We start from the raw sequence: 15,711 nt of genomic DNA on the forward strand, positions 1-15,711 counted from the left end.
GTATCGTGCCCTGAGCCAGAAGACAGATGCCTAACCACTGAGCCACCCAGGCGTCCCTCTTTCATCATTTGAATGTCATCCTGCTACCTCTGATGTTCATTGTTTCTAATGAGAAGTCAGCTGTTAATCATATATAATCAGTACATTAAATAGTGATTTTATGAAACCAAACTTACTCAACATTTATTTAATATTTATGAATTATCTTTGGGGTGGCAGGTACTATACTGTGAAGAAAGACAGATATGGTCACCCTCAAAGTTTATGATCAAGAGAGAAATCATGATTTGTCCAAAAAAAAATCACATAATCATGTGTATAGTTTTAAACACTGTTAAGTACCAGGAAGGAAGGTGAAAGGTAGTGTAATGGTACTGGGTGAGGGATGACAGTCTCACTTCTGAGAACTGATACTGGAGCTGTAAGCTGAGGGTGACTGAAAGAGTGAAATGGGAGAAGCGGGTGGAAGGAATAGCACAGAGCATTTGGAGGACTGAGGAAAAAGAAATAATATGAAGCCAGAAACCTGCAGAAGGGAAGGATGGTACAGAAATGAAGCTGGAGAAGTAAGCAGGGAATTTTAAGAAATCTGCATACGTTATAATTGGAATTTGTCAAAAGTAGCTTGGGAATAATTATATAACAGTTATTTTTAATATTGGTTTCTTAAAAAATCAGTTTCTCTACTTTGTTACTCATAAAAAGTCATCATAGATAAATGAAAATGTTTAAAATTAATGAACTATGGTTCTTAATTCAAGATTAATCAGAAATTAAAACATGACAGTTAATGAACTTTAGTTCTTAATTCAAGATAAATCAGAAATTAAAACATGACATCTCCAAAATAATCACGTTGAGAAAATGATTTGTTTCCTACTTACTAAAAAGACTGTAGATTTTTATATTTTACTTTTATTATCTTCATCTTTAATACCTATTACCACTTTTTATTTTATATATAATCAATGACAATGGTATAAAAATTCATAAACTATTTTCCTTCTCTTACTATTGCCCAAGAAAAAAAACCCCAAAATATCACTTTGGGTATTGGAAGTTTGTATCAAGAATGAATCCCACCTTTTTTACTGTAGAAGTGCTGTATATATGTAAAACCTTCCATTGTTTTTTCTTTTTAAGATTTTATTTATTTATTCATGAGCGACACAGAGAGAAAGAGGCAGAAACATGGAGAAGCAGGCCCCAAGCAGGAAGCCTGATGTGGGACTCTATCCTGGGACTCCAAGATCACACCCTGGGCCAAAGGCAGGCGTCAAACCACTGAGCCACCCAGGGATCCCCCTGTTTTTGTGGTTTTTGACAGAGGAGGCAGTAAATTAAAATTTGTATATGATAGCACTCAAAAAGCAACTAACCAACAAATGCTCTATTTATTAAAAAAAAAATACCTTATTTACCATCTTGAGTCCTTAAAATATTTTTATTATAATTGTAGTTGTTTATTTTCATTGCAGGTGGAGGACTGTGACGCCAATTGGACATCCTGTACCTGGAACACGATTTATTGCTTTTAAAGTTCCTTTAAAGGGAGTAAGTATATTATTTTCTTACCTATGTTATAAGGAGAATTGAGACTAATATGATCCATGTTTACTTATTTTTTCATAAAAATATGTGAAATTTCCAGCAAATGTTTGACATTATGGAAGTAACAGTAAACCTTTTCAGCCATGTAATTATTAATTGTTCATGCTATTGTAAGAGACTAGTTTTGAATTATTTTTTTTAATAACAGCTTAATTGGTATATAATTCACCTAATCACATTCGCCTATTAACATTTACAGTGATTTCTTAGTATATTCATAGAATTGGGCAGCTATCACCACAAGTTTAGGACATTTTCATCACTCCTAATTTCCTCCCCAAAAAACCCATGCACAGGAGCAGTCACTCCCCTTTCTCCCTCACTCCCACCCACCACCTCGTAGGCAAACACTAATCTCCTTCCTATCTTCATAGATTTGACTGTTCTGGACCTTTCATGTAGATGGAATCATGTAATATCTGTCCTTGGTGATTGGCTTCTTTAGCATAATGTTTCAAGATTTAACCATGTTGTAGTGTGTATCATACTTCATTTCTTTTTATTGACAAGTTAAATTAACTTTTTAACAATTCAACCTAACTTATTGAAAACATTTAACAAGATTAAATAGTTTTTGAGAGAAAATATCTTTAATCCTATTGTTATTTTTGCTTTTCATGTTTTGACCTATTTAAAAGTGATAGTCCAAAATAAAGATGGATAACTTTTGAGTACTCTCCCCCCAAATCAGCATTCCTTTACTGATTTGTCAAATCCATTGTATAGCATTTCCTAAAAGAATCAAAAGATACTTGAACCCCATGCCATGTTTTATATGGCCTCAGACCCATGGCAGCTTTAGTTTCTCCTGTTTGCTCTGACATTGGTAATGTGTGAGCAGAGTTCAGAATCTTTTATACTGGCCTCCTAATTTAACTTAGATTTTTCTCTTTCACTGGTCTTTAAGTTACTTTTGTAGTATATTGAGATTTTAACATACTGAGATTTTAGTCTATTGAGAAGTAACTTGAAGTTACTTTTCAAGTATACTTGAATATAATGAATACATTTTTTTAAAAGATTTTCTTTATTTATTCATGAGAGATACAGAGAGAGAGGCAGAGACATAGGCAGAAGGAGAAGCAGGCTCCATGCAGGGAGCCCTATGTGGGACTCAGTCCCAGAACTCCAGGATCACATCCTCAGCCAAAGGCAGATGCTCAACCTCTGAGCCACCCAGGCGTCCCAATATAATTAATACTTTAATTCACATACCACCAAGATCACCCTTTTAAAGAATATAATCAAGTGGTTTTTAATAAATTCATAGAGTTGTGTAATCAATGACAGTAATTCCAGATCATTTTCATGCTATCAGAAAGAAACCCTGTACCCATTGGTAGTTACTCCCCATTTCCCCTCCCCCTGGCCACCACTAATCCACTTTCTGTCTGTAGATTTTCCTGTTTTGGACATTTCATATACTGGAATCATGCAGCCTGTGGCTAGCTGTTTTCACTTAGCATATTTTTGAGGTTCATTCATTTACAGCATACGATTCATTTCTTTTTATCTCCAAATTGAATTAATTTTAAAAACTTATCTATATTTGGCTTTGTAGTACATTATTAACTGCAGTTTTTTTCTTATTAATCATATAATACAAAAATCACATCTTTTGTACCATCAGTGCACACTACTGAGAGTAATAACAAATATAGCAGTCTAGAAGAATGCTGATAAGTTTATAGGCACTGACCAAAACTATAGATTTATCTCCAGACAATCCATATATAACATTTGATAACATTTTAAAAATTCTATACTCTTCTCTGTTTAATATAAACATGGAAACTTAGAACCTTTATATCTGGGAGAAAAATGAGCATTTAATCAAACGAGTCAAACTGGTATCATGTGCTGGATAAAGATGAAAATCTCTGGGTTAAAATCTTGACTGCCATCTAGCCTGTGAGGTTGGACAAGTAATTTAACTTTTCTTTCTTTTTTTTTTTTTAATTTAACTTTTCAAAGTCTCAGCTCAAATGAGAATTCTACTACAAAATTATTTTTCACTCACAGTTAATACTTTACTTCAAACTGAACTTGGTGCAAGGAAATTCCAGAGCACCAAAGCAGGATAGTTTCTTTTTGAAGTGTTCTGAGTCCTTGGTGAGAAGGACATATGTAAAATCACTGAAGCAAAAGATGTAAGTATGTTTAGGCTCTTCTCACAGCTCTAATTCCTTATGAGCTTTGACAGTGTTCTTTAAAGCTATGACAGTTTTCATTGATTCTTTTTGCCTTCTTATGTTTTCTTTTTCTTGTTTGTTTTATGTTAGGTACATTTTATCTGTATTTTGTAACATTGCTGTTCATTTTTCATTATAGGCAGTTAATCAGAGACTTACTCCAACCCAGAAGTTTACACCAAAAGATTTGATCAGTGCAATAAAAGCACTAAATGTGGAGCTTGGATTAATTATCGATCTAACATATACCACAAGATATTATGAAGTTAAGGTAAAGTTAGATATGTCTTGAAATAGAAAAGATTTTTTTTAATATGGCATTTAGAAAGTAACTCTTGTGGCCATGTCAATATAAATTTCAGAATTTTCCATGTGTAATTTCTTAGAAATCTTCTTAATCCTTCACATGATCATGTAATACTTTTTTTTGTAAAATCATGGGTTGTTTAGAGAGGAAAAAATGGAATGTTTTCTTTCAAGAGAACAAACATAGAATAAAGGAGTATACATAGAAATAAGAAAGGAAAAGCAAAAAAGGGAGCAAGGAAACGGAAAGAGCAGCATGATGGAAAAGAAAGCAAAAGAAAAAAGATAAAAAAAACATGAGATGCATATTACTCTACAATAGTGTTTTTTGAACTTTCTTTTGCAGCAAAATCCTTTCAATTAAATCTTGCTCCAAAGCCCATTATATAAAGCAGATAAACTGGGAAGTGTACTGGCCGAAGCTGGAGATTAGGATCCACTAGGCCTCATCATCCTCCAATCCTCTCCTCCCTGTCCCTAAGTCTTAGTGACAGGACTTAGCTAAGGGCTCTGAAGAGCAAGAGAATTTTAAAACCTTGTTCTAGAGAAATAACTCTTGAGCCTTGCTGTTCAGTTGGATTGGTGCTATCCAAGGTGTCTCTGTCATTCCTGCCCTGATTAGGTGACATTTAGTCTTGGATATTTTGCTGCCTTGTCAAATTTCATCACACATATAACTAAACATACCATCATTTCTTTAGTTCCATACCACTCCTTCTCAAAAATACAAATTCATAATCTCTTCAGCTTCCTTGTTTCTCCTGAGCCTATCAGTCAGGTTCAGATCACTTGAGTCCTCTGTCTTCCTGGTGCCCTCTATCAAGAATTAAACCCTATAGATTTTTTTCTTCTAAAGTGTGTCTCATATTCTCTAGCTTTTTTGCCTCATTCTTCAGGAGCTAACCTTTTTAATTCTGCTTTGAGTAGTTGTTTCTAAACGTAATTTTCATGCCCATTCCAGGTCCTTTCTAAAAAAAAAAATCTCAGTTCTCTCAGCCCTCCCCACTGTTTAAATGTATCACATCTAAACTCCTCTCCCTGTTTTTCAAAGCCCAATTTAATCTGACTCCCTTCTCATCATGCTCTTTGTTTCTTACAACAAACCATCTCTTCACTATCTCATGAACATTCTTATTTTTCTGTGCCTCAAATCATTCCATAAACTTGGAATTTTTTTCTCTCCCTCCCTATCCAAAACTTTACTTTTTCTTCAAGGCTTAACATTTACAGCTTCTCGTGAATTGTTGTGCATATTTATTCAGCATATAACTATTCAGAGGTCATTATTCTTACTTTTCTAAAACTATCAACTGTGCCTAGGATCTTACTGTGTGCATTTTACACTCACTGCCAACCTTGATATTCTTTAAATGAATGTTGCTAATTGATTAATTGATTTTACTTGAATGATGAAATTAGCCCTTCTATTTTTAGGCTCTCCACTTTAGACTTCTTGCAAACTTAAGAATGAGTCAGGCAAACATGTAACCACTTTAAAACAGCCTTACTAAACATTGCCTAAGCTGACATCTAGAATCGTAACACTAACTATAGAGTTAATACTCTAAGTTTGTATTTTATTTATTTATTTATTAATTCATTCATTCATTCATGAGAGACACAGAAAGAGAGAGAGGCAGAGACACAGGCAGAGGGAAAAGCAGGCAGAGGGAGAAGCAGGCTCCATGCAGGGAGCCCGACGTGGGACTCGATTCCAGGTCTCCAGGATCACACCCCGGGCTGCTGGCGGTGCTAAACTGCTGTGCCACCGGGGCTGCCCTGTTTGTATTATTAGGTTGACCCTGTGCCTGCTTAATCACTTGAATCCCTATCTCATGACTGTCATTGGCCCCTAGGAATGTGGCTTATTTTATAACTTCTTTTCATGTAGACTACAAAAGAGTTCCACACAAATAGAAACTCCTAGGTGCCTCTGTCAGTTGAGTGTCCAACTCTTGATTTTGGCTCAGGTCATGATCTGGAACCTGGTGTCATGCTCCGTGCTCAGCAGGGAGTCTGCTTGAGATTCTCCTCTCTCTGCACCTGCCCCCCATTTGCACACTTGCTCTCTCTTTCTCTTCCAGAATAAAATCTTTAACATTAAAAAAAAAACTTCAACACAAATTGATTTAAGGTGTACCTTCAGTATAGTCTTTGTACTTGATTTTAAAAATACTGAATTACTGGTAAGTTTTAAGTTGAAGAATTTGTTTTTAATAACTTATAATTGTTGCATTCTGTTTTCCCATTTCTAGGATTTACCTAAAAGTATACATTATAAAAAACTTTATACTGTTGGACTTGAAGTCCCTGACAATGCTACTATTCTACAGTTCAAAAAGTGGGTCAGAAAGTTCCTGTGGGAAAATGCAGAAAATGGTAATAACCTTTAATGTAATCAAAATGTTTTTAGTTAATTGATAAAGAATATTTTAGTAGAAATTATTGTAGACCACTTAAAGGTGATATATATATTTCGTTTATATACTTCTAGTTAAAAGGATATTATCAAAGATTTCCCCTTAGATTACAATGCATGACCCTCACTTAAAAAAGACGTGGTTTGGAGAAAGTAAAGCATACAGAAAAGGTGCATTGACTTTGCTTTACAAATAGATTCCCTACAGCATTCTTTAAATGCTGACACCCTCAGGACAGATAAAAATATAACTCAGTATTTTAAAATTGACTTATAAATAACTTTTCTTGAAAGAATATATAGCATAAAATAAGGTACATCTTAGTCTTTTTGGTGTACAGTTTAGCTTCATATAGTAAAGAAAGATAAAACTTACAGCCTTATGTAAACCTTTTAATTCCATGAATGTATTTTGGGGAATGTCTTCCCTAAATAAACAGAAGTATAGGTAAACATGTGAACAAGAATGTTCACTGATGTGTTTATAATACTGAAATATTGAAAGGGATCTAAAGGATCATTAATATGAAATTGATTAAATTCCTGCATTTACATACACATATGGAAAAATAGGCAGATGTTAAAAACCGAGTAGAAGAATATTTTTAGTGACTTGGCAAAATGCTTGTGCAATATTTGTAAATGGCAATTTCACTGCATAATTATATTTATAAATAACGTGAGCAAACATACCCGTGAAGATAAACATCACAATGTTAGTAGTGGCATCTGATTGTGATTTTTGTCTTCATATTTGTACTTCCTCTGTTTTAGGTGTTTTGTTTTTTATAATGGACATGTTTATAGTTTTAAAAGATTGTTTAAAAAAACAAAGTGTTATATCCAATTGTTCGTTTTTTGTTTTTTTTTTTAAGATTTTATTTAGTCATGAAAGACACGGACAGAGAGGCAGAGATACAGGCAGAGGGAGAAGTAGGCTTCCTGCAGGGAGCCTGATGTGGGACTCTATCCCGGGACCCCGGGATCACTACCTGAGCCAAAGGCAGATGCTGAACCACAGAGCCACCCATGTGGCCCTATCCAATTGTCTTAATGCTTAGTAGCCAAAGACTTCTGTCTGGTAGAGGCTTTACCATAGACTGTGGAAGACCTCAGAGGTGATCCAGCTACATGAGCATCCTCACTTTAGTGATTGCCTGCTTGTCTGGGTCATAAGAGCTACTAAACTTCAAAATTAGTAAACTAGAGTGTATCTAGGATTAGTCTCAATGGCTAATAAATACTACTTACGGACAGTATGTCTATAGCATAGATTTCTCAGGTGACACCTACACTCGGCAAAGTTCTCATTCTCCTACTCCCGCTAGATCTAACTCTTTGGATGCCGTCCTTTCTCTCCCCGCCTGTTAGTCCTTCTAGGTTTTTATAATGTTCCTTACCCTGCCTGCCCTGCTGGCTGAAAAAATCAACTCTGCTTTCCCAACACTTTTAGCTTTCTTAATTTCTCTCTTCACATTGACCTTTCCCCGTACCTGAGCTAAGTAATTACAATAAATATCAATTGCTCCTTACTTTCCTGCATCAGTCTCCTGAACTAAGCAATTTTTTTACGTCTAGAAATGTAAAAAGGATAAACCTATTTTTGAGGTAAATGAACAGAAAGAAAAGGATGAGGTTGGTACTGCCTACCTAGTTTTGTGGCCTTAGGGAAGAATTCCAGGAGACAAGCCCTACTTCTTCTTGGAAGTGGCTTATTTCAGATGCATTGCTAACGGAGCCTGAGAAGTAGAATTGGTTTCAGGGTTTCAGGCTGATAGGAATGGTTACAATGCTAGTTGCATACAGCAGCCTTACTCTGGACCTACTGCTTCTAATTTTTCCTTTGTCTGTCTCAGCAAATAAAAACCAGCTTCTTAAGCTTATTTGCCCCAAAAACTAGGCAAAGGGGATTGGAGGGGGGTGTGGTAATTCCTGTTTGTTAAACTATTTATTTTAGGAAGACAGATTTAATGAATCAGAACATTGTTCCTACTAGATACTGCTAAGCAGTATAAAGTTATATTTTAGTTTATGATACCAAAAGTTTTTAATGCTTTGGTTACTAGAACATTGTGATCTTAAGTTCTTGATTTTTTTTTCTTTTTTTTTTTTTAAAGTATTTATACAGAGAGAGAGAGAGGCAGAGACACAGGCAGAGGGAGAAGCAGGCTCCATGCACCAGGAACCCGACGTGGGATTCGATCCCGGGTCTCCAGGATCGTGCCCTGGGTCAAAGGCAGGCGCCAAACCGCTGCGCCACCCAGGGATCCCAAGTTCTTGATTTTAAAAACCAAGTGGAGAAAAAAAATCTGTAAAAAGAAAACTTTATATGTAGGCTGAAAAGACACTGTTAAATAACAAAAATTCAATTGAGTAAATTAAAGATCAAACTGGCTTTATTCAGTGATCCATGAAATGGCCAGCATCCCATCTAGCAAATAGAAAGGAGCTCTATCCAGAAAAAGAAAGGTTTTTAAAGGCAGAGAGGAAATTATTAGCAAAGAACGCATCATTTTAGGTAAGGCCACTCTCCTTTAGGCAACTCAAAGGGTCTGTCAGCCGATTATCTCCTTTTGCTGCTCAGGACATTCCAAGTTGGCTGTTAAAAGTCACATTTATGAGAGAAGCTGAAGCTGCACTTAGGTATTAAATTTTGGTGGGGTTTAGCATAAGTGATTCCAGTTTGGGCCTGTTCTCTCCTTTTTAACAATACACATCCCTTTTTTATCTTTATTTTAAAAATTAATCACCAGCAGATCTTCAAGAAATATTTTCTAAAATACCATGTAAATACTCAACCCTAGTTTAATCTAACAGTCCTTCTTCCCTTCTCCTGCATGCTAGAGAAGATGCCTCCACAGTATGGCTGGGTGCCACCATGGGGCAATGGTTAAGGGTTTCATTTGGATTTTTAGTGCTGCTTGGCAGTCCTCTCCCTGTCTCCTGCCAGCTCGCTCATCTCCTTCTGAATCTTGGCTACATCACACTTCATGCTCAGGTAGCATAGCTCCCCACTTCTCAGGGAAAACAGAGATCCCTTTCTTACTCTCACCTGCATCCATACTCACATATTCTTCCTTCCTTCTGCTTTCCTAAGAAAAGCAGACCAGACCTCCACCTCTGCTCCAGCCCTGCCTTCAGGACATTTTTTCATATTCTCAGCTCTGTAATACCAATGTATAAACATGCACGGCCTTTCCTATGTCTTAAAATAATCCTCCCTTCTTCATCTTGAAACCTTAATTCTTTCTTTCATACTGTTTCCTTCTTCTGTTGATTACACTTTTAGAAGAGTTGTCCCCACTCATTGTGTCCATTTCATTACTGTTCACTAAGGAGATTCTTATTGACCACCTATAATCTGATTTCTGCAGCTAATTGTAGTTTAGTTGGAAGCTTGTAGAAATCCAAAGAATAGTTTTCTATCTGTATATTGCTTAGATCTCTTTAAGCTTAACCTTTGCTGTTCATTCCTTCCTTAAAACTTTCCTCTTGGCTTCTGTGATACTGTTTTCCTCATTTTTTTTCCTACCTGTTCTTCAGTGTTTTCAGTTTTCTAGCCAATAATTTCCTTTTCCTAGTTTTCTTTGCTAATAATTTTCCTCGTCCCCACCTCCTCTCTGCCATTTATTCTACTCAAATCCTTGATGACTCCTGTTCTTAAGATTCTGTGCTTTTGGCAACTGCAGAGCTGGGGAGAGATCCCGGATGTCAGATCTCATTGTCCTCCCAGTCTTTCCATTCCTTCCCCAATCCCCTCAGTAAAATGATTTGATTAAAAAAAGAAGTCTTAAAAAAAAAAAAAAAAAAAGAAGTCTTTTCACTTCACTGTCTCATCTTTTCCTGTTTTCAACTTTCACCTCCAAACCTGTATCTCTTGCACAAACCTTTCTCCTGAGTTCCATGTTCACATGTACCTTGTATCCACCATGAGGTTTATCTGACACCAATAAACTGAACAAGTCAAAAACGGAACTCTTTAATCTTCCTTCTCCTGCCCCTACCTCCCCAGATATACTCTCATCCCTCTGATCTGGGTTATTTTAATGGCCTCCTGCATAGGTTTCTTGTCTCTACTCCCACCAGTCATTCCTCCAAACTTGCATGAATTTCTTTCTAAAATGCACATGTAATCAGGTCTACTTAAAATCCTTCAGTGGTATCCCATCTATTAAGCACCAGATTCCTTAACAAAGTGCTTCATGACTTGATTTTTGGCTTCCTTTTTAAAAGCCTCTTTTTTAAAAAGTTTATTTATTTATTTATTTATTTATTTTTAGTAATTTCTACATCCAACGCGGGGCTCGAACTCATAATCCGAGATTAAGAGTTGCACACTCAGGATCCCTGGGTGGCTGGTGCCTGCCTTTGGCCCAGGGTGTGATCCTGGGGTCCCGGGATCGAGTCCCGCATCGGGCTCCCAGCATGGAGCCTGCTTCTCCCTCTGCCTGTGTCTCTGCCTCTCTCTCTCTCTCTCTCTCTCTCTCTCTCTCTCTCTCTATCATGCATAAATAATAAATAAAATCTTAAAAAAAAAAAGAGTTGCACACTCTTCTGACTGAGCCAGCCAGGCACCCTATAAAAGCCTCTTATATTTTTTTCACATATGTTTCATGTGTCTATTTCCCACACAAGTGCTATACTCCTAGCATTTGCACACTCAACTGTCCTATTGAAATGTTTTCCCATCTTGTTTTTGATGAACTTCCTCTCATTTCTCAAGATTATCTCAGTGTGTCTTTTAAACTTTACTCTGAAACCTCCTCTGCCCCAGTGCAAATTTAAGGACTTTTATGTATTCTCATAACACCTTGGTGTGCATTCATCATGTATTCTTAGGATAAATGCTTTGTTTTCTTATAGCTCTTCCCCTACTAGACTCTAAATTCATTGAGGTGCCAGATAGATTCAACTGGACTTACCTGCCTATCATTGTTTAAATGAAAACCTCACCTTTGTGTTGTGTGTATGTGTGTGTAAAGCCATATGGAGATATTTGAAGAAAATATGTATTTAACAGGAAAAAATTTTCAGATAGTCATCATTCTTCTACATGCAAAGGCCATAAATTAGTTCTATTATTTTCTACAAAAATAAATTCCATTTCATTCCAACTATAAAATAATGAAAACAGGTTTCTAAAATCTATTATAAATTGATTCTAAATATTTTCACCTGGAAATTTATGGTATTTGAAGGTAATTTAAATACCTGGAAATACTGGTTTGGACTCTGTGTCAGTTGAAAACAGTGCCCTAAGGCAGCCCGGTTTAGCGCCGCCTTCAGCCCAAGGTGTGATCCTGGAGACCCTGGGATCGAGTCCCCTGTCGGGCTCCCTGCATGGAGCCTGTTTCTCCCTCTGCCTGTGTCTCTGCCTCTCTCTCTCTCTCTCTCTCTCTCTCTCTCTCTCTCTCTCTCTCTCTCTCATGAATAAACAAATAAAACCTAAAAAAATAAAAAATAAAAAAGCAAACAGTGCCCTAGCAAACACTAAATGAATGCTTCCTGAACTTTCCTTCACATATGGCCCTTAAGAGAGGTAGCAAATTAGCTCTTTTGAGAAGTTCTGGCAGTTGAGAGGATAGGAAAGGTGAATATAAGGTAAGTACAAGTGAAGAAAAAAACATCTAGAGCATGAATCTTACTGAAAATTTTCCTTAGAATTGATACCCAGGAGATGAATATGACTCTTAGAATCCATCTTCTCTAGGGAAGTACTCAAATTTTAACATCATGGGTAGGGAAACTCTTTAAAAGATAGGTACCTTCCACCATGCAGATAAAGGTTCCTGGCCCATCCACCAAGGTCAGTAGATTCATCTTTTAATTCTTCAACTGTGGTATCAAATAATGTGCCTTACAGGAGAAATGGTGTTACTATTAACCAGGAAGTATAAGTACATTTCCCTGAATGCAAAGACAATTAAGATCAAAGAAGTAGGGCAGCCCAGGTGGCTCAGCAGTTTAGCGCCACCTTTGGCCCAGGGCATAATCCTGGAGTCCTGGGATTGAGTCCCACATCTGGCTTCCTGCGTGGAGCCTGCTTCTCCTTCTGCCTGTGTCTGTGCCTCTCTCTCTCTCTCTGCCTCTCATGAATAAATAAATAAAATTCAAAAAAAATATATCAAAGAAGTAAGTTTAAAATTATTTCTTTCTCTTTTTTTAAATTTTTTTAAAATTATTTCTTTCTGAATGATGTATGAAGCATGTTATTCATGATCATGATATAAACTTTTTTTTTTAAGATTTTATTTATTCATGAGACACATACACACACAGAGAGAGAGAGAGAGAGAAAGGCAGAGACACAGGCAGAGGGAGAAGCAGGCTCCATGCAGGGAGCCTGACGTAGGACTCGATCCCGGGTCTCGAGGATCACACCCTGAGCTGAAGGCGGCACTAAACCACTGAGCCACCCAGGCTGCCAGGGTGGCTTTATATAAACTTTGTCCTTCATTTGATTATCCTTAAAAATTCACCTTTTAATACTATAGGGTGAACACAGAAAGCCTGTTTCTTTCCTGAATCTTTGATAGTATGCCTCTAATATTAGATTTAAAAGTTTCTTTTTTAAGATTTTATTTATTTATTCATGAGACACACACAGAAAGAGAGGCGAGACACAGAGGGAGAAGCAGGCTTCAAGCAGGGATCCCAATATGGAACTCAATCCCAGGACAACAGGACCATGCCCTGAGCTGAAGGCAGCCGTTCAACCACTGAGCCACCGAGGCATCCCAAGATTTAAATTTAATGACTAAAAATTCAACTAGTGGTAGATATTTTTATTGAAAATTATATTATAAATTGTGTATAAAACATGTTATACTTTTTTCACTGAATTTTTTCATACCTTTTATTTTTTATTTTTTTTACATTTTGTAGGTAAACTCATTGGAGTTCATTGTACCAATGGAATTAACAGAACAGGATACCTTATATGTAGGTAAGAATGATGTAGGTGCTAAATTTTTAGGTCTGTCTTCTTGAGAAGAAAATTTTAAAATTCAACCTTACCTATTCTATAAAATTAAAATGTTATTTTTAATTCAGGTACCTTATCGATGTTGAAGGCTGGGATCCAGATACAGCAATTCAAGGTATTTTTAGAAAGTTCAACTAAAAGCAAGGACCAGTGTATGCTATGAAAATGTGTCTAGTGCCATGTAAATCAATATGGATCAAAATATGTATATTAATGATTTTTTCTTTTTTATTCTAATATTGCTTTTTTGTTAATATCTTTTCAACTTAATACATTTTTTTAACTTAATACATTTTAACTAGATTTTTCGTATAGTCATTTACTCAACAAAAAAACATGGGAACATTAAAAATTAAGGTAATGTTTTTATATTAAGATATGTATAAATTTTTAGGATCTCATCAGTGCTACCAAAATAAATCATTTTATTACATAATTTATTAGCTTGTGAGCGAAATCCAAGGATCTTGTCACAAAATTTATCTCATTAATTTTATTTGATCAACATTAATCCTTCATTGATTGTTCTTAGCATTTGGTGAGGCCCGTGGTCATCGAATAAATGGATGTGTGTACTTAAAGGATCTCAAAACTCGACCCATGAGAAGGTAAATTTTAACCTGGACTGTGAGTTGTGTCTTATCCAAGATCTTATTCCTTAGTAAATTTCTTTCCTATCCTTTGCACTTTTCTTAAATTAAAACCTTCATTACAGCTCTCATTGTTAAATATAAAAACCAAAAGAAAACTAATCTGTATACCATTTGGACACTCTGTTGGCCATAACCAATTCTTGTGTTCAATATATTCATAAGTTTTAGGAAACTATCCTGAAGAATGTTAATCATAGTTAAAAACTACCATTGTTACCCTGTCAAAAAATTTATACTTTGTCATCTCCTAAATTTAGCATCAGAGGGCATTGGAGAAATTAATTTGAACTGGAAGAGTTTTAAGTATAAAAATATTACCAGTCAGTGACCTTTACCACATCAGAGGAGCCTTGAAATGCCTCTCCTAAAGTGGTTGTCTTTGACTCGACGATATAGTAGATACAGCTGGATAATGTTTTAAAAAGACAGATTTCGGGGATCCCTGGGTGGCGCAGCGGTTTAGCGCCTGCCTTTGGCCCAGGGCGCGATCCTGGAGACCCGGGATCGAATCCCACATCGAGCTTCCGGTGCATGGAGCCTGCTTCTTCCTCTGCCTGTGTCTCTGCCTCTCTCTCTCTCTCTGTGACTATCATAAATAAATAATAATAAAAATAAATAAATAAAAAAGAGATTTCTAGGTCCCACTACATAAGCTGCTAATTTAATAGGTTTAATGTGTTTTGGAAGAGAAGTGTCAGGAATTTGATTTTTAAAAGCTTCTCAGTATTGGGAGCCAATGTGCTAGACCATATAAATTGACACGATAATTTGTGGACTGCCAACCTGAGTAAATTGAAAAATGTACCCTTTAGTACATAAATGATTTGACTTCCTTGATAGAACTATTGATCATCATTTCATAACATTTTGAGATTGCTTTTTAGAAATAGCAGCACAGGGACACCTGGGTGGCTCAGTCAGTTGAGCATCTGACTCTTGGTTTCGGCTCAGATCATGATCTTGGGGTCATGAGATAGAGCCCTGAGTGGGGCTCCATGCTTAGTGGGAAGTCTGCTAAAGTTTCTCTTTCCCTCTTTCTCTGCTCCTCCCTGCCTCACATGTGTATGCATGCTCCCTCTCTCCCTCAAATAAATCTTAGAAAAAAACAGAAATAGCACAGTTTAATAGTGAATAGATAAAAGATGCAGTTGCTTCTTGAGATGTATACTAATTCATGATGCTATGTATCATCATAGAGGAGCATATTTTTCTTTGGGCAAGAAACCCTATGCCCACTTTATTTAAAAACTACATCAAGCAGGATGCCTGGGTGGCTCAATTGGTTACATGTCTGCCTTAGGCTCAAATCATGATCTTGGGATCCTGGGATGGAACCCAACTTTGGGCTCCCTGCTCAGCCCTTCTCTCTCCCCTTGACCCCTCTCACCTCCGTCCATGCTCTCTCTCTCTCTCTCTCTCAAATAAATAAATACAATCTTAAAAAAGAAAAAAAAAAAACTGCCTCAAGCAAGTTACTTGGACAAAAAATTTAAACGATGGGCTAGGATACAACTTGCTTGTTTATTCACTTTGAAAGTGAAATTT

General features: G+C 36.4%; 1 protein-coding gene across 10 annotated transcripts in view; it reads left to right on the top strand.

Moving 5' to 3' along the window:
• The window catches only part of LOC121485162 (RNA/RNP complex-1-interacting phosphatase-like), a 48,783-nt gene that overhangs the window by 13,792 nt on the left and 19,280 nt on the right, over positions 1–15,711 (top strand). For 6 of the 10 annotated variants that reach the window (XM_041745232.1, XM_041745233.1, XM_041745240.1 and 3 more), the window contains exons 2-7: positions 1,479–1,554; positions 3,943–4,074; positions 6,365–6,488; positions 13,414–13,474; positions 13,582–13,628; positions 14,046–14,121. In XM_041745232.1, coding sequence (XP_041601166.1) covers positions 1,479–1,554; positions 3,943–4,074; positions 6,365–6,488; positions 13,414–13,474; positions 13,582–13,628; positions 14,046–14,121 — 516 coding nt within the window. The remainder of the gene's footprint in view (positions 1–1,478; positions 1,555–3,942; positions 4,075–6,364; positions 6,489–13,413; positions 13,475–13,581; positions 13,629–14,045; positions 14,122–15,711) is intronic. The other 4 variants (XM_041745239.1, XM_041745238.1, XM_041745234.1 and 1 more) reach the window with 3 other exon arrangements.

The sequence above is a fragment of the Vulpes lagopus genome, chromosome 2 (genome assembly GCF_018345385.1).
Source record: "Vulpes lagopus strain Blue_001 chromosome 2, ASM1834538v1, whole genome shotgun sequence".
Classification (NCBI taxonomy): domain Eukaryota; kingdom Metazoa; phylum Chordata; class Mammalia; order Carnivora; family Canidae; genus Vulpes; species Vulpes lagopus.